This window comes from Rhea pennata, chromosome 19, assembly GCF_028389875.1.
Source record: "Rhea pennata isolate bPtePen1 chromosome 19, bPtePen1.pri, whole genome shotgun sequence".
Lineage (NCBI taxonomy): Eukaryota > Metazoa > Chordata > Aves > Rheiformes > Rheidae > Rhea > Rhea pennata.
This window is the reverse complement of record NC_084681.1, coordinates 7097262-7116263: the sequence shown is the minus strand read 5'-3', so window position 1 is coordinate 7116263 and position 19002 is coordinate 7097262. Positions and strand designations below refer to the sequence as shown.

Here is a 19002-nt window from a genome sequence, read left to right as displayed (position 1 = left end):
CTTCCAAAATATATTTAATGTTCTTTATTTTCCTATTTTGAACAAGATAAGACAGCAAACATATTACAGAAACACCAAACTTCCTGTCCCACCAGAAGTGTAAAGCAAGAACATACCTGGGACAGTATTTTTACGGGAGGTATTTGGTACCTCCCAACCATGAAACACTACATCGAGAAGGTGAAGAGCAGAGCTCCGCTGCCTTCCCGGCTGCAGTGTCCCACTCCAGCTGGAGAGCGGATAGCACTGCTGCTCACGCCGTGTCACGGACTCTCCCGCCTGCCTCCCCGCCTGATTTCTCTGTTCTCACGCTCCCCAAACACTGCTGGTAGCTGGGCCTCGACGCTCAGTGTGGCGCTTTCCCCAGTAAACGGGGAGAAACGTTACGAAAGGGAGGGAGAGAAAGCGTCAGCAAGGCCTCTGGATATCGGATCTCCCAGCTGGGCCGTGGGCTCTACCCATGGAAGCAGACCAATCGGGAAAAAGACCCATGGCTCGTGTTTGGTTTCTGAAAGAAAACACAAGACTGTTAGCATCAGACCCTGCAGATTTGGCCCCCAGTGCTGTCGCCTTTCCATATAGTGTCTTTCCAGATAGTATCTCCACCTTTCCCAAACTGCTGTTGGGGATGGTGTCAGCATGTGCACTGGCTTCTTTCTGTCCTGCTGGGCATCACCCTGGTAAGTCTGATGTGTGCAAGCAGAACTTGAGTCTGTTCACTGCCCTGGTTTTAGGATTCCTTTTAAATCTTCCTTTTTATAAACCTTCCTTTTTAGAGGAAGAACTCTTTTGCTGGATTACAGTAACTGCAGTCAGTGATCTCCTTGGAGATGCAATGGAGCTCTAGTCCTGATGTCTAAGAAAGGACTTTCTTTACCTTCCCTTGCCTCTCCCAGTATGAACCCCTGGGTGGGATAGGATGTCTGTCAGTGAGAGATGTTTCTCCTCTGGTTCCTGTTTGATACCTTTATCGTTTGCACAGTCTTTGCATTCTCCAGAAGCACACAGTGTACTCACTCGATTTAGGAGTCCCTGCAGTTTGCTTGTCAGAAGCGGTGCAGTCTGCCCTCGTTTGCATCGGTAGACACACTGCTAACGAACACACCAAGAACTGGTTACAAACAGTGCCCTGAGATACAGACACGCCGCTCAGCCCCCATCTGCGCTGCTGGCAGCTCCCAGACATGCAGCCCAGCTGAAGAGTCGCTCACGGGGAGTTGCTCTGCGTGTGCTTTTCAGCCAAAACCCCAGTCCTGGAGCCCTGCTCCTTAGAGCAGAGCGTTTCTCCCAGAGCTGGTACCATACCGTCTGCAGTTACGAACCACAGCAGAACGTCTTTGCCAAAGAAGCCTCCTGCAAGCCAAGGGGCTCTGTGCCAGCACTGTCCATCCCCACAAGACGGTCAGCAGCTGAACCCCTTTCCCCGCACCATCCCTTTGCCGCTGCTCTGCTGCCCTGGCCTCGTTTAGCCCTTGTCTGCCAGGAGGCCTTTCAAGAAGGCTCATGGTCATGCTGGAGGCTTTTTTGAGATAGATGTGCTCCAGGAAGCTGAAAGCTCTAGCCATCCTTGCCCTCCAGCCGCATGTGGCAAGGTAGCAGCAGCCTGTTGCCAATTCCCTAATCCTGATTCGAAACCGTAAGCGAGAGGTAAATGCTCTGTTACCATCCTACTACCAGGGTCCTGAGCTCTCCTAACCCATTAAGCATGCTGAAGGAGAAGCTTGATTACTGAAACCCCAGTTGTCCTCCCCAGCAGCCCAGCTCTCTGCAAATACTCACAGGGGGCGAAAGGATGAGCATCGCAGCTCGCAGCATAGCTTCAGAGCACGAGGTCGTATGCAGGCTCCAGGACTGCGGCTCCCCAGACCCGCATCTCACTCTTATAGAGCTTGCTGCAAGCTTGGAAACTACCGACGGACAGGGTGGGATCTTCCAGGCAGACACAGCAAGGAGAGGGTTACGTCAGAGGCGCTTTCTAGTCACCCGCGTTCCGGCCTGGGAACAGGAAACTGTTGCAAGGGTTTTCCCCTCTTTGTCATGGATATTTTTCACTTCTCCGCTTCTATTAATGGAGCAAATTAAAAAAAAAAATCTTGAATGCCAATTTTGGCTTTGCAGAAGTCTGAGCCGAGCCGAGGCCCAGCTGCGGCTCCGTTCTCAGAAACGCTGAGCAGGCAATAGCTGGAAAACCCTCTTCCCCTACCAGCCCTTGAGAAAGAGCCAGATTTCCTGGGGTGGGAGGGAGCCGTGATGCTGGTGAGTAACCGTGGGGTCCCGGGGGCTGCAGGGGCTGCAGTGCCCTTCGCCCCAGACCCAGCGGTGGCCGGAGTCACTTTGGGGCAGCACGGATGGAGACAGCAGTCAGGAAAGGACATTGTCCCCAAAACTAGCGTCCCCACGGTGACTGGGGGCACGTCCGGGGCAGCAGAGCCGTGGCATCGCGAAGAGACGGCGCGCGGGCTTTTCCCTGGCCGCGGCATGGGGGGAACGGCGAGGGCCGCGCGTAGGCATGCGCAAGAGGTGGAGATTGGATCGAAGGTAGGAGCCGAGGCTGGACGCGCCCAGCGCAGCTGCAACGGCGGCGGGGAGCGCATGCAAAACCGGGGCACCACCAGCAAACACCGCTTTCCTTTCTCTCCCTCCTCTTTTCCTTGCCCTTCCTTTCCCGATTGCTGCCCTGTCCCCTAGCACTGCCGGATCCCCCAGCCGAGGGTTGTGCGGCACGGTGAGCAGGCTCCTGCTGCGCTGCACCCCAGGGTGACCCCTGGGGCCATCGAGCCAAGCGGCACTGGCTGCTCGTGTTGAAAAACACACCCGGGAGCAGCGGGCTCCAGCGTGGCCGTGCTCGCACCCGCTGCACGGGGCCTGCGGGCATGGGTGCCTCCGAGCACAATCCCCGCTCGAGGTGATGCTGCTGAGGGCTGCACGAGGGCCATGGGTGCAGGGTGCAAGGAGCCAGTGCAGGGCTGGGTGCACGCAGAGCGAATGGGTGCAGGGCTATGTGCACACACGGGTGCAGAGCTGAGTGCGTGGCTAGATGCAGGGTGCAGAGTGCACGCAGGGTGATGGGTGCAGGGCTGGGCGCAGGGTCATGCAGGGGTGACGGTGCAGGGCCAGATGCAGGGTGCATGTGGGAGTGATGAGTGCAGGGCCAGGTGCAGGGTGCACGCAGGGCCGATGGGTGCAGGGCTGGATGCAAGGTGCACACGGGAGTGCTGGGTGCAGGGCCAGGTGCAGAGTGCACGCAGGGGTGATGGGTGCAGGGCCGGGTGCAGGGTGCACACGGGAGTGCTGGGTGCAGGGCTGGGCGCAGGGTGCATGCAGGGCCGATGGGTGCAGGGCTGGGTGCAGGGTGCACATGGGAGTACTGGGTGCAGGGCCAGGTGCAGAGTGCACGCAGGGGTGATGGGTGCAGGGCAGGGTGCACGTGGGAGTGATGAGTGCAGGGCCAGGTGCAGGGTGCATGCAGGGCCGATGGGTGCAGGGCTGGGTGCAGGGTGCACATGGGAGTACTGGGTGCAGGGTGCACGCAGGGGTGATGGGTGCAGGGCTGGGCGCAGGGTCACACAGGGGTGATGGGGCAGGGCCGGGTGCAGGGTGCACACGGGAGTACTGGGTGCAGGGTCACGCGGGGGCGATGGGCGCAGGCTCCTGGGTGCAGGGAGGCGGCGCGGGGCCAGGCCAGCGGCGGGGGCGGAGCGGGGCCGTGGCCGCTCCCCTCCCCCGTGCCCGCGGTGCCGCATGGCGGCGGCGGTCGCTGCTGCGCGGCGCGGGGGGCTCCGGCTCTGCGGGAGCGGGGCCGCGCCGTGCACGGGGCCCGGGGCGGGCACGCGCGCGGGGGGCGGGCTCTGCCCTGCACGCGCGGGGGGGGGGGGGTTGCACGTGGGGAGAGCACACGTGGGTTGCTCGTGCCTTGCACACGTGTGGAGGGTGCACGTGGGAGCGCCCGTGCCTTGCACAGGTGGAGGGAGCACGCAGGGTCCCTGTGCCTTACACGGCGGGGGGGGGGGGGGGGTTGCACATGGGAGTCCTCGTGCCTTGCACAGAGGGGGAGGGGGGCACGAGTGGCCTTCCCTGGGCCTTGCACATGTTAGGGGGGTGCACGAGCAGCCCCTGAGTGTTGCACACAGGTGGAGGCCCAGGGCCATGCACATGGCTGGGGGGTGCAGGTGGGGGCCCTGCCTCACCCGCACGGGCGCCTTGAACATGCAGCATCCTGGGGAGTGGGGGCCCCGGGGAGTGGGGGCCCTGGGGGCCACGCACGAGGCCCTCGCCAGGCACCCGGGGCCTGCCCTGCTCCACCTGGCTGGGTGCAGAGACGGGTGCACACGTGGGCGCGGGGTGCACCCTGCACGGCTGCTCCGCACACGTGGAGGAGGTGCTGGCCGGGGGCTGCGCACGGCCCACGCCTCCTCTGCAGCTTGCGGAGAAGAAAAAGCGAAGAAATGGTCCTGCAGCATTGCAGCGGGCGTCGGTGCACAGCCGCGGTGCGTGAATCGTTTTTAACACAAATTCATTGGTTTTAATGTCAACTCCTTGCCAGAGCGGTACGGATCCGCTCTGCTGGCGCCGGGCGCATCTCTCCCTGTTCCTGCTGCAGGCAAAAAGCCGCCGTCAGAGCCTCGACGTCCGGCCAGGGGCTCGTGCAGCGGAGGCTCGTCGCCCGCTGGGCTCGGCCGGCTCCGCAGGGGCTGCCGGCACCATGAGCCTTTTCGGGGTATTTTGAAAAGCCCCGGGCCTGGCTCCTGCGAGTCTGCACCTTTCTGAGGGTGTTTAAGAGGATTTGGGAAATGTGGGCCCATGCCCGCTCCTGGGGGGGGGGGGGGGTCGTGCTGGGGCAGCCTGCTGCTGGGCCCCCGTGACCGCACCGGCACTGGAGAGCACGGGGACAGCACGGCGCTAGCAGAGCTGCTGCCGCTCGCTGCGTGCCGCTGGGGACGGTGTACCGAAACGCTCTCCGGCAGGAGTCATCATCACCGGCCCTTCCAACACAACGGGGGAGGGATCAGGCAGCACAGCAGCAGGGATCACTGAAGGATCCAAAACCCCAAAATGGCTTAACTTGCCCTTGGGGTTTCCTGTTGCTCCGGAAATTCAACGTGGCCAATCTTTTGGGTTGAACCAACAGCAATCTGGTGGTTTGCGGGCAGCACAGGAACTGCGTGCACTAGGCCTGGGGAAACGACGTGGCTGGGGCATGGCATCAACAAAGCTAGGAAGGGGACTGACAGCTGAACAGCCAAGGAGCAGGGGCTGAAGAGAAAGCCCTGGTGCGGACTTGACATGTGCATTGCACACCCGTCCTCTGCATTGCATAGTCCTACCTCATGGGTTGCCCAGCCTTCCCCCGTGCATTACGCAACCTTCCCCCATGCATTGCACAACCTCCACCCATGCATTGCGCAGCCCTGTCCTTTGCACTGCACTGTCCAACCCCATGCATTGCAAAACCTTCCCTCATGCATTGCATTACTTTCCCCTGTGCATTGCACACCCCCGTCCCTTGCGTTGAACAGTCCTGCCCCATGCACTGCACCACCTTTTCTCGTGCATTACGTAACCGCTCCCATGCACTGCACGGCGCTGCCCGTGCAGGGTGCTACAGTGCGCGGTGCGCAGGCACGGCACGGCGCGGCGCACTCCCACACTGCGCACGCGCAAGAGAGAAAGACCCCCCCCCTCCCCGCCCCGGGGCGGGGCTTGCTTGCGGCCGGGCGGCGGGCGCATGCGTGCAGCGGCGGCCCGCTACCATCCTCCGGAAGCGGTAACGTAGAGGCCGGGAGGTGCCTCTCTAGGCGCGCGGCGGCGTCTCGGTGGCGGCCCGCCGCCGTTGCCATGGCGCCCGGCGGCCTGCGGGATGCTGCCGCCGCCCGGCCGCGGCTCGAGGAAGGAGGCGCGGAGCCGCCGGGTGCCCTCGCTCGGCTCGGCCGCCGACTCGGCCCAGCCGGCCAAGAAGGAGCCTCGCGTCAAAACCCCCCCGGGTAGGGGCCGGCCGGGCCCGGGGGCCGGGCCGCGGGGAGGCCCCGGGGCGGCGGGGGCCCAGCGCGGCCCCCGGGCGCCCACCGCGCCGCGGGGCTGGCTCGGTCACCCCGAGTATATCCAAGGCAGTAATGCGTAGCCACCTATCAGCACGGTTGGCTTCTCGTATTAAGTTACTTATTTACTATAAAGGCTGCATATTATGTCTCTCAAGAGAGAGGACCTCAAGTCCTGGTGGGACGTTAAGAGTTATGGGAGGAACAAAACAGATACAAGATTGCCTTCCGCTGATCCCCGGAGCCGGGTTCGCCCTGGCAATCAGCAAACGGTGCTGAAGGTCTTTTTGCTATTCAGGGTTTGCTGAAGAGCTTTTTTTTTTTTTTTTTTTTTTTTTTTTTTTTTTTTTTTGTATAGAACTGAGTTCTGCTTAGTGACCGCAGTGAAGCAGAGCTCTGCACAGAAGCTGTGTGCTTGCGTTTGCAACCCCGAGTAGGAAACTTCTGGAATTTGTTCTGCTGCGCATAGCTGTGTTGTTTGTATCTAATTCACTGCCTCTTATCTAGAGTGAGGGGCATAACACAACTGAATCCCAGTGACTCACTTTGGTTCTTGTAGCTTCTCAGAGTTTGATTCCTTAAGTATAAGGGATGCTGAATTTGATTGTTCCATGAAACCTTGAAACAGTAGTGCAGCTGAAAATGACTTGAAGCTGGACTGAAAGAGCAGGATAAGGTTTCCTTGGGAGGCTGAGGAAAAGGTCCTTTCTCTTGTCTTTCAGACAAGAAGAAGGTAAAAACGTTTGAAGTGTCCTCGCCAACAATTGCAGAAGAGCCTGAGCCAGTTCCGTGTGTTCTGCAAGGAGATGAAATCCAAGCACTTGCCATTAAGGTGGAGGATCTGGAGAAAGTATGTGTTTTCACTGATAGAAACAACTACCTTCACTGAAACTTTCCTTTTATTTTGTATGTTTAACAGAGGATCCTGAACATTTATTTGAACTAAAACAAAACCTTGGCGTTCATTCCATTTTGTCCGTCCTGCTTTTTAGTGCTTGTCAGATCATCAGGCTCAGTTCCTAAACATAAAAGAATACTAAATGATCTTTTAAAAGGGAATAGCAAGTCACTGTCCCTTCAAAATTACATTTCCAATGTTGTTCTCTTGTGAGATGCATATGTTGTTTAGTAACTATCACCTGTGTGAGTAGAAGCATTTGACATGAAGAGATACAGCAGAAAATTCTTGAGAAGCCATTTAAAACTCTTCTCCCTGCTCCAATTTTACAGTAGTCAGGAGCATTAAGACAGTAACTAAATTGATATCTCTACTGTCCTGTGACACATCTCTTTGTGGAGGAACAAAATGTACAGGTAGGGCTCCCCAGACCATGCGTGAGTCATGTAATTTCTGTGCTTATCCCCAAAAGATCTGAAGGAATGGATATGGGTCAGTGTATGCCTAATTACACTGTGATTGTTTATTTTCTGTAGCTCCATCCTCCACGCCTTCCCTGCAATGATGAGAGAATTCCAGTTAGCAGGAAATTCCTGGTTCGAAAACATCAACCCAAAGAGACGAAGAAGAAGGTGCAACTCCTAGTAGCGTATCCTGCTATTCCAAAGGCATCTGGGAAACCACTGAGTTTTTTTGGTAGGATTAAGTTTCTTGTCTTACCTTAGAGTTTTAGTTTTGCCAAACCTACCTTTAGTGACCTGGTTCTGCCTTTTAATTTTGTAGGACCAGGACTATTCGGTGATGGCTGTGAAGAGCTCCTCCCTCACCACATTTTAGGAAGTCTCCAGGAGTTCAAAAGGGAAGCCTTAGTCAGAGGGAACACTCAGGTTGGTTTTGTAAAGTGATGAAAATGCTGCTGTGCAACACTTCTCTAGAGGTGGAATGCAGTGTGTGCTGTGCCTTTTGATTTAATTCAGCACCAGTCAGGAACAGGTCGGGCCTGAGAGGTGGTTTTCCCAGTCTCATTAGACAACATGGGGAGTGCTTGCTTCAGAGAAACTGCACCAGCAGGTTTACAAGTCCTGTGTGCAGGAGGAGGTCATGAAAGAAGGAATTACGGAAGCTTCCTCTTCCGTTTGTGCTCCTGCTGACAGCGTCAGGCTAACATGGGAAGAACTGGTGATGCAACAACACTATTGCCTGAGTCCAGTTACTCAGACAGAGTTCCACCGTCTGTGTGTGTGCTCGTAATGCACTATTTCTGTTCCCTTTAGAGTGATTAGGTGAGGGGGTACTGTCAATCTGAAGATTTTTTTTTCTCCTCCCCTCTCCTATTTTTGTTGTGGTAGCAGTGTGGGCATGGGGAGGTTAATCTAATGTTTCCTTTCTCTTCAGATAGCAGAATTTATTGATGATTCTCCTCAAGATGTTATAGCAGTAGCTTTGAAAGAAAAATGGGGAGAAGAGAAGGAAAAGGTTCATCAGACCCCACCATCAGAGCACAAAGCTCTCCAGAACTGGCATCGTCATATGGAAATCAGGAAAAAGCAAGAGAAATATCTGGGAAGTGAGTAAAGCTGAGACCTCATTGTATGAAATTTTATGAGGAAATGGGGGAGCTAGATGGCATCACAACAAGAGCAGACTGGAGTTGATGCTGTTGCAGTCTATCCTCATGTTTCCAGAGCTCCCATGCTGCTAGTGCCTCAGGAGGATCATGGAGGCTGCAGGGAAGTGAGCTGGTGGCTCTGGCTGTGGGTAGGACAGTAGATTTGGTGAGGTTTGTTCTAGGAAGCTTACAAGTAAACAATAGTAATGGCAAGAGGAGTTCCCAGGAGAGGAGCAGCACTGATAATATGGCCTTCCTTATTTTTAGAAATTCTGCAGAAGCCAGAGAATGAGTTGTTGATGAACATCTCAGATGATTACAGGCAAATCCAGGAAGAACGTGACCTCATTGACCGTAGTCTTCCTGCCCTGCTTCCTGGGAAGGTGAGAGCCTCACTTCCCCTGGATCCTGATACGTTGCCATCGTGAAAAGGCTAAGCTACTAGGGCTGTGAATAACATCTCTGAAGAGCTATCATTAGATATTTATCAAAGTCCTCTAATTCTTTCAGCCTAGAATGTAAGAAAAACTTTCAGTGATTAAAAAAAATAAAAACATTAACAGTACCATTTCCACTAGTCAGAGGAAAGCAGCACTGTGTTTTGGCTCCTCACTAATGAACTGCAATTCATGGGCAAGTGCCATGTCTTGATTCTTACCATGGGCTGACATGCACTGGTGAAATGGCTTGGGGGGATGTGCTAGAATTACTGTCCCAAGGCCAGAAAGATCTGATGGCTTCAAGCTTGAATTTTAGGGATGCTCATTAAGGTGCGTGGGTAAATCAGGAGGATTATGGGCATATCCTGTAGTTAAATTTTTATATTTTTAGCACTTTCAAAGGATCTGCATCTATGTGATGCGTTGTTTCATATCATTATGCCTTCATTTAGCTAGTATTTCCCTTGTATTAGGTAGCAGGAGATCTTATTTTGTCTTTGACAGCAGCATAACGGAAATTTTAGCTTATTCTGCAGAAAGTGATTCATTTATGGACTTTTAAAATATTCTTATAAACAGAATGAGACGCTTTCTCCATTTTAGTATCTATTCCCTGGGAAACTAACAGGGACGCTGTATGTATCTGGAAACATCATGGGGAGGCTTATTTTCCACACTAGGGCTACCGAAGAGGGAGCGAGTTCTGGAGCCAACCCGAGCGTATTGGAGATGAGCTCACAGGCCTGATGATGACACTGACTCAAAGAGAACGTGGCTACCCAGAGCCAGTCACTCATGTGGGGAAACCTCAGACTGTCCGGATGGAAACAAGTAAGGGAATGTCAGAGCGGTGATACCACAGTAATGGGGCATGAGTGTGGAGCAACAGAATGACATAGTGGCTCCTGCTAGTACAGAAGCTCACATTACCGTTGCCCTTTTGATGGTTGCAACAAGAGGTACTTCCCAGTCGTGCTTGGTTGGGTCCCCAGTCACTACAGAGGTAGACTTACTGCATGGAAGAACTGTATTACTGTAACTTCTGTGACTTACTCAGGGTATTGCTGCAGTAAAGTTCATACTAATGGGGCTCAATTTTTAAAGCACTGTGAGACCAAAGTTGGTCAGAGCATCAAATAAATAGGTGTTTGGGTATGTAGGCAGTGAGCTCTTGTTTGGATATTTCCACAGGTTTGAAGTCTCCAAAGAAGGCCCCTTTCCGTCTAACCTGGGATAAGAGTCTTTTCCTGAAACATCGACGGCAGGAGCTAAAATCTATCCTAGAGGAGCTGGATTTTTATGCACCAGTAAGACTGGAGGAGCAAGCACATTGTATCACTCTTTTCTTGTCACAGGCTATAGAGTAACATAAAATTAAATAGGGAGTGGATCTGAAGAAGGATAAGAATCTAGAACTTAGCCATGTAGTACTTAACCTGGAAGCTCTCACGTTCTAGGGGGGAATCACAGCCATGAAAGGGATGTCTGACATCCCAAAGTGATGCGTGGAATGGGCTAAGTGCCTCAGAATTGGACCCCAAACTAACAGTATGCAGCTGCCAAGACCAAATGAAAAAAAACCCTGCTGAACACTGGACTTTGATTTAGTGCCTCAAGCAGAAGGAAGACATCTTTACCTACCTGGAAGTCATGCATCCAAAATCTTTTCCTGAAGACAGGTAGCCCCTCCTCTTAAGAAAATGAACAAGTCTCATCTTTTCTTTCTGAAACCTGGTGGTGGGAATGAGAAGGACATGGAGAAGGGAGCTTTTCCATGCTTGCAACACTTGTAGTGGGGAATGCAGTCATCTATGATTCTCAGAAGACCCAGAACTGATTCCTTCCTCTCTCTCTTAAACATTCATTGGCTACGTCTAGAAACAGTCCTAGGAGCAAGACACTTAAATTTCATTTTATTTGTTCTGGAATAAATTGATATATTAGTCTAATATTCTAACTTCCTTTCTATATAAAAAGGAAAATTATAAGTTAGTCTTTTTTCTGTATGTCTAGGATTTGGATGGACTGGAGGTGATTGGTAAAGGCCAGCCTTTCACATCTGTCTCAGCACAGCCTTTTCCACATTTCACCACCTCTGAAGAGTCTGCGAACCTGTAAGTTGTATTTCATAAAGCTGTACTTCTTAATAGAAATAAGGAATTTTGGATGTGCACCATCAGTCTGTAAGGGTGTCCTTATCTTTCCTTATCTGGAATAGAGAGAAGTCTCAATGGGGGCTGATAAAAAGGCATTTTTTAACTTTAAAATTACCAGATTTGGGGATAAAGCAGTTCCTTTGTCCCTTAGGTTGGGGCCTAATGATTAAAGAGCAAGAATCAGAGAGGGTTTTGTTTTGTTTTGTTTTTTTGGCCCTTCTTCCAGTCTTTTCTGTGTGGCTCCAGAGCTTACTTTAGACAAGATGGAGATTCTGCTCCAAATTATCTCGATCTGGTTGTCGTCTTCTAGCCTTCCACATCCATGCTCTCCCCACCCCTGTACAACCCTAGCACCATTTCTCCGTATTCAGCCATATGCCCTCAGCTTTTCTGGGGCAGGTGTCTTTCTTCTTTGTGTTGTTCTGGCTGTCCTGTCCTTCTTGATGGTGACAAGTCTCTAACTGGAGTTTGTTTACCTACAGGGAACCTGATCTGCAGGGCTCTGTCCATAAAGAGAGGTCTGTACAGAAGCACTAGTTGGGCAGTTATTTCTTGTATGGTGACAGCCCTTTGATTCTTTCCTATCTTTAAATGAATTTTTGCTCCATGAAACACTGGCTGTTGTTTTGTTTAGCAGTGACCCCTTTACAGACTATCCTGATGTGGTTCCAGAACCAGTCCTGGGCCCATCTTTAGATTTCTGTGGCCAGCCTGCTCGCTGGATCAACAACGCCACTTCTTACAGGGTAAGCATGCACTTTCTATTGTCCAGTCAAGTTAAGCCTGCTTTAGTTCCAGTGTCAAAGCTGTTCAATGAGTATCACTCCCAGGGCAGAGAATGAGCGATTTATTCTGAGCATAATAGAGTATCCCTGCGATTGCTCTGGAGAGATCTCGAAGCAGAAGCAGTTGCTGTGTCTGCCGTTTGAAGCTCAAATTTCCAGGCTGTATATAATGACTGCTTGACTAGACCTGCCTTACCTGGTTCTCCTACCAAAATTCAACCCCGTATTTGCGGTATTACTTCAAACAAGATGAATACTGCCAGATAGAGTAGAAATTGTTATCTTTGTCCTTTTCTCTTCCTTGTAGGATGAAATTGGCATTGCTGCCCGGCTCACCTTTGAGATTGTGGCTGGTGAAAGAGCTGAAAGCTCCCTGACAGTGAGCAATGATGGCACAGCTGCCATCTGGTATAGCTGGAGGAGGCTTCCCCAGCAAATCCCGTTCAGAGAAACAAAGAAGGGGATACAGTATTTTTACTTTAATACCAGACCAGGTAGGAGAACTACTGATCTCTGAGACCTTTGTACATATACCGCAGAGCACACATTCAGGAGTTGCTGAGTCTGACTAATGGCAGAGCAAGCCTGTTGGTGATTCTCTTTAGAAAGCTACTGTGGGCCTTAGAGCTGACTAACAGCAAAAGAGGTGCATGAGGCAGATTCCTTTCTCGGGATTTAAAGAAAAGGATTTTGGTCCCACTCTGAATGTAAATGGGTAGAATGTCTAAAAGTGAATCATTTTCTGATCACAAACTGTATAATCTGCCAGTGAGAGTGCTGAGCTCACTGGAAAAGGAGCATACAGTGGAAGAAAATGCCAGTTCAGTAACATAGCGAATGGGAGTAAATCTGTAAGGAGCAATAAAGTCTGATAAACAGCAAAGCTTTGGCAAAACTGTTAAAAAGAGATCAGAAGACTCATTGGGGTGTCCGGAAAATGATTGGGTTAGCCAGGTAGTTTCTTACAGACTGGCACCTTTTCTCTGTTTTTGCAGGTATAATTCTACCTGGAGAAACTAGGAAGTTTTCAGTTTTTTTCAAGTCAGAGAAAGCAGGAATTTTCAGTGAGTCCTGGGAATTTAGGACACATCCTCTGTTATTAGGAGGAGCTCTGCTGCAGGTGTCCCTGTGGGGAATTGCTGTGTATGAGGATAAATTGGCTGACCTCAGAGAGAAACTGGAGGTAACTAAGCATGTAACTGGGTAACTATAAGCTTTGAACTTATTCTCTATTTGCATAGTAAGGGAGGGAGTGGATGACATGGTATTTTTATTGCCATGCAACTGGAGCCAAGAATGAAATGATTTATTTATTTGCTGAACAACTGTACATACTTAATCACATTTACTAGATAAAATGGAAGAACAAACTCCACAGTCTCTTGTAGTGTTCTTAATAAAGACATGATTGTGTCTCCTAAATTATTCACATTAGTACTTTTAAAAAATGGATTTTCCTTTGGTAATGAATTTCATTAGTTACTAGCAGGGATGGGACTGTGTGTCAGACAATACAATATCTGTTAAGGTATAAATTGAAAATTACCCGTGTTTTGAAAAGTATATTTTTACTGGGAGAGTTTTGTGAGATTTTTTTGGAAAGCTGTTATAACTATTGCTTTGTTTAGTGGGGTTTGCACTTATTCTTGTTGTTGTAACTTTGTATATATATGCTTTTACTAATGTGGGGGTTTATTCATGCATCTGTATATGGAGTGGGGGCTCAGACATGTTGTGCTTATTGTGGTGCCTCAGACTGACCTGGCTGCTCGAGAGGGTGCTGCTATAGTAGAAGAGATTCTGAAGGAACTTCTTGACCGGATTCGGACCCCAGAGCGCACCCCATCTCCTGTGGATGCCTATGTCACAGAGGAAGAGTTATTTCACAAGAAGAATCCAGAGGTGAAGTTTTGTTTTTTATGGGCTACACAGCTGAAATAGCAGGGAAGAAAGACTTGCAGTGCTGGTGCATCCGTGGGTTTCTGGAGGCTGGCATAGTCAGCCATGGTGGCTTTAAGAATTAAACTTGTGGAAGAAAGGCATAACTCATTTCTCTATTTACATTCTTCCCTTATGTTGTCAAAGTTGCATTATCAGCATCAAGTGGTAAAACAACTCCATAAACTGTGGAGACAGCACGTGACTGTTCCTTCGGCCTCTGAGGAGGAAGTGCTCTCAGACCAGAAGAGCACTGTGGAGGACATGACATACAAGAGGAGTATCTCAGAGGTTCTCCTTGCCCAGAAGAGCTCCAGCGAGGAGGTCCTAGGTCAGAAGAATACTCTCGAGGCCACTCTTAGTCATATGATGAATGTGAAGGAAGAAGAACCAAACCAGTCAGGATGGAACCTTTCCTTCAAGGACTTTAAGGAGGTGGTTGGCCCTATTCCCTCTAGCTCTATGATAAGTTAATGGTGTTCTTGTTTTCCTTACAAATAGCCTGGCACACTCCCATGTGAGCCCCCCAAAGGTCTATTTCCAGTGTGCTTTGTATTAGAGATGATTTATTATGTGTGTCACAAAGAAGTATTTTGTCTCTACTGACCACACCCTCAGTGTTCTTGTAGAGAGATTCCCAGGAGAGGCTTTGAGGACTGTTGTGTGAGGAAAAGAGAGCCAGACAATGTAATAGATATTTTAAGATCATCCCCCATTAGCTTTGTGTCATCCTATAATTGAATGCGGAGAGGAGGGGGCAGGCTAATCCTACAGCTTCCTGTGACTTTTGCAAAGGCTACTCTCCTTGGAGAGTCCTTCCTGTTCATCAGAGTAGTAAGGGGGGCACTTGTAACAGGCTATGGATAAAATACAGACCTCCCTAGACTAAAGCAAGTTTGGACTCGGTCAGCACAGTTTTTCTGCAGTGCTCTCTTGGAGACTTCCCAGCTGCCTTTATAAGTAATCCTTACTTTGAGCCCTTTTAATTCACTAGAATCCCTGTTCTCCAGCATGAGTACTAGCTGTACTTCTGAAGTTGCAAAGGGACTTACTGGGGGTAATCTATCTCTGGGGTAGCTAAGATTGCTTCCCAGATCTTGGATCACATATACATGTTGGCCAAATCTCAGCTGTACAGCAGGCCACACCTGGGTATGTAAGGGTCCTGCAGGCCCTGGTGTCCAGGTTGGTGTCCAGGAAGACAGATGTGGTGTACTCCAGTGAATTCAGGGTCTGGATGACTGGGAACGAATTCTGAGAAATGCTCCATGGATCCTGTGTTTTCTGTTTCTTCAGGCTATACAGTCAATTCCTGAGGAGGAACAGCAAGAAGAAGCACTGATCCAGCTCAATAAGGCATCGCTAGAGCTATGTGTTGAACAGAGGCCAACTCAGTCAGATCTTTTGTATCAAATCTGGTGCGTTACCTTTGCAAGATAAACCTTGTACATACTTGCTATGATCAACAGCCTTAGCAAGCTCCATTGCAATCTTTGTGATTCAGAGAGCAGATAATTATATGTGGTCTAGAGATCTTCTCTACACTGGTTTTATACATTAATTATAGCAGCTGTCTAGCTTTATGCCACTTTATTCTGGGGATAAGTCTCGAATGTTAAATTCCTGTAATTTTGGGAAGTATACAAGATTATTTGTGGCAAGAATATTCAAAGCTATATTTATAAAACCATTGGGTAATTTTCTCTACCATTATACTCAGATTACAGTATTCTTATACAGTCTGTCTGTTTCTTGCTCAAGCTTTAACACTGTAACCACAACAGTCTCTAGTCATTTCTATATGAGAAGGACTGATTTCACAGTAATATTTATGGGTCTATGTAAGCCCAATCACTTGCAAAACATTGAGGCCCTGGAGGTTCTACACTCAGGAAAGTAATTTAGCCTCCCTTTACACAGCTTTTTTTAATGTTGGGTGCTCTTTTGTTGAGTTAGCTGGGCAGAGCAGCAGCTCTTCTTAGCTGTAAGGTGCCTTCATTCATGGGCACTGGGTAAAACGAGACAGCTCTGCCTCTCCCTTTCGACCCCACAATAAACTCTTGCTGTATTGTCCCCCTACTGATTCTGATATTTTTGCTTCTCAGTCTGCAGTTGTGGCGTGAAACAATTGATGGTCTGGTGCATCACTCTGTAATGCTGAGGGGCCTGCTTGGCATGCCTGAGAAGGACACCTGTGCAGACATCATTCCAGAGGAAGCAGGTAAATGGTAGTTTTAGCATGGCAACCAATTTCTATGGACTGAAATCCAGAAAACTTGGGTGAATTTCAGTTGAAATGGCAACTTTAGCAATTCCCTCCTCAAAGCCTTCATCAAAAATGTATCAGAAAAGAATAATATATGGCATGATGCGAACTGTGATCTGTGGTATGGTATCATAAAAACAAGTATGCCTTTTAATTTAGCTAGATTTAACCCTAGTTCTTGCACAAAACTAAACCAAAATCCCCTATCTCATTGTTAGCTGCTATACAAGCTTGTTCTGCTATATACTTTAGACCTGTTCCGTCCTTATTTGAACAAAGTACTTTCCAAAGTCCTGGTTTTGTCAGTGCATTATGGCTCAGATTAATAAAAAGAAGAAATTGTTGCTGAAATAATGTACTTACATTGCATGGAAGTAGTGGGTCTAAATGTGAAAATGTTGCTTTTGGATTATTGGAATTCTTTCTTTTGTAGTGGAAGTACAACCGCTTGTAAAAGGAGAAAAGGAAGACAAAATAATTGCTAAGAAAGAAGAGAGACGGTTAGTTGGTGGTAGGGATAAAGAAGAGAAAAAAAGAACAAAGACATCAGGGAAAGAGAAAGAGGTATGTGTCAGGATGTGTATTGAAAAGTACACATTGGATTCTGGGGACAACATGATGTCTTCCAAGACTCTGCATTCCAAATTTGAGCTCACTTCCTGTCTTTTAAAAGAGATGTTGTTTTTGCGGTGCGTCTCGCTGTACTTTGTTTTTTCTCTTTGTCCCTGAGTAGGAACGTTCAAACAGCAGAAGGTCAAAGGATGAGAAAAAGCTAAAATCTTCCAGTGTATCCCAGGAGGTGAAAGAGGTACCACAACCTGTGGAAACTGTAGCTGCAGATACAGTAGAACCTCATCAGGAGCCAGTGGACCCTATTTTGTTTGGGAAATACCAGGAAAAACTTTATATTGAAGTGAGTCTGGCCAAGGCTTATATCTATCTTCATTTCTTGGTCTTTGTTTGTAAGCTTATGATGAAGCTAGGTGGAAAGGTAAGCATTTTGTTAATTTGTAAAACTGTCAGTTGGAAAACTGTCAAACGTATACCCATGATTCTGTAGCAAGTTAAGTGCAAAATACAAGATCAGATGTCCTTTATTCCAGTCTGCAATCTGTTAACATAAATCCAGCCACATGCGGGATTTCTATCTGGGATGTCTTCAGCATGCTTACAGACTCTTAAGGGATCAGCAGAATTAATTGCATCTCAGATAATGTTAAACACACTTCATAGCTAGAAAATTTATTGCTAGAGCTGAGATCTGTTAGCAAGCAGCCACTTTTAAGTGGCTCTGTGTGTGCCTGTATGTATATGTGCTCACATGTGAGAAGCCATATCTGTGTTCTGTCAGTCTTGTCATCAAGATTTCTTAGTGTATTTTCACTGTAACTATCTTCTGTTAATTTCTGCTGCAGGTTTATGGGCTGCTGGATTCAATGGTGAGCAAAATGGTTATGTTATTTGAGGATCTAAAGAAAAAAGATGCTCTAAAGCAAGAGAGTGAAGCATTTTCTATCTAGAAATAAATTGTTACTTTTTTTTTTAAGGAAATAAATACCCCTGTTTGCACAGTTAAGTGGACATTCTTCTTTATGAACTGACAAAGTGATTATAAATACTGGAGTGCCTCTTTTCTGACATGTTATATGGGAGACTGTTTCTAGATCATCTATTACTTCTACAGAAGAGCACTCACCATGAAGAAAACAAGGCATGAGATATTGCAACCTCAGAAACAATTAAGACTAAAGAATGCTGATTATTTCTGCTAAGAGAGGAGAATTTAAAAGTACCAGTCAACAAGAGATCCCCCCCCCAATTTTGTTTGGCCAGCAAGCAAGTGAGCAGTGTCCTGTGTCTCCTGAGCCCAAGTATGAAGACAATAACTTAGATTTTTTTTTCCCCCAAGTTGGACTTCACTAAAATCTCTGGGGTAAATTTGGTTCTGCATATTTCTTCTTCTTTGAGTTGTCAGCCCTATTTTTCCTCTGACTTTGTCTTATATGAGAATAGGCTGAGACCTCAGCATCCTTTCTTCACTGCTTGTCTAGTCTCCTCTCAGGACTTTTTGACAGCAGTCTTCTCTAAAGATAACCTGGAATGCCTCTGATTTAGAATTTAGACCTCAAATAGTGACTTTTCTTTTTGGATTTTGCATTTTGTTCTCTCACATTTATATTGCTAAGACTTTGGCTGATGTGAAAGAACCATCTTCACAGCAGAAGCCTGTCTTCTGTCCTATTCTTGGCCTTGTCCAGTCTGGCACAGCCTTCCCTGCAGTGTGGTCCCTACTGTATTCTTCAGCACAGGATAAGAGCTGAGCCTTTCTGATGGTTTCTTAAAGTGGGCTAGTACAGGATTATGGGCTGATGGGAAAGAAAACAGCATTAGCCCGTCCTTCCTAAAGCTTAAAGCATCGCCCCAAGAAGGAGTGAGAAAGGATCCCAGTGAAAAATGCTGTCACCAAGGGGTGTGCCACCTTGCCTTTTTTGTATGCATGGGTTTATCCCTTGTGCTGCTCTTGACATCTCTTTCCATCCAGCTCCAGGTACCGATGTCCCATTCCGAGCCACATCTGACTTCCAAGACTAATCACTTTTGAATTAAAAGTAATGAAATCGATGCCTTAAGCTGTGTGAGCAGGTTGGGCCCTGTGTTAGAGCCCCCCGTCTTGTCTCTATCAGCCTCTGCATGCGTGTGCGCATGTCTGTTTTTATCATCTCTTATCTCTCTGGGTTTCCATATGTGTAACATCTGGAATACGAGCCTTCTGTGAAAACACATCAGTTCTTCAAGCCATGTACAACTGGGACTGGCTCAAAGCAAATTTGCAAAGACAGAGTGAGCTGGATGTAGAGCCTGTCCTGCTCCAGCA

General features: G+C 48.7%; 1 protein-coding gene and 1 long non-coding RNA gene across 2 annotated transcripts; one reads left to right on the top strand and one right to left on the bottom strand.

Annotated features, from left to right (window-relative positions):
- Positions 1–9: 9 nt before the first annotated feature.
- LOC134149080 (uncharacterized) lies at positions 10–2011 on the bottom strand. Its single transcript, XR_009960353.1, has 3 exons — positions 1780–2011; positions 1018–1089; positions 10–508 (listed from the first exon to the last, which is right to left on the bottom strand). It is a non-coding gene; the product is annotated as an uncharacterized LOC134149080 (long non-coding RNA).
- Positions 2012–5857: 3846 nt separating this feature from the next.
- MYCBPAP (MYCBP associated protein) lies at positions 5858–17680 on the top strand. Its single transcript, XM_062592103.1, has 20 exons — positions 5858–5981; positions 6758–6885; positions 7470–7629; positions 7717–7820; positions 8329–8500; positions 8810–8925; positions 9663–9813; positions 10174–10289; positions 10996–11096; positions 11621–11656; positions 11773–11884; positions 12231–12417; positions 12919–13106; positions 13679–13825; positions 14009–14296; positions 15158–15279; positions 15967–16082; positions 16561–16691; positions 16861–17040; positions 17543–17680. Exons 1-20 carry the CDS (start codon positions 5858–5860, stop codon positions 17645–17647), a joined length of 2784 nt encoding a protein of 927 aa, XP_062448087.1. The 3' UTR covers positions 17648–17680.
- The last annotated feature ends 1322 nt before the right edge of the window (positions 17681–19002 follow it).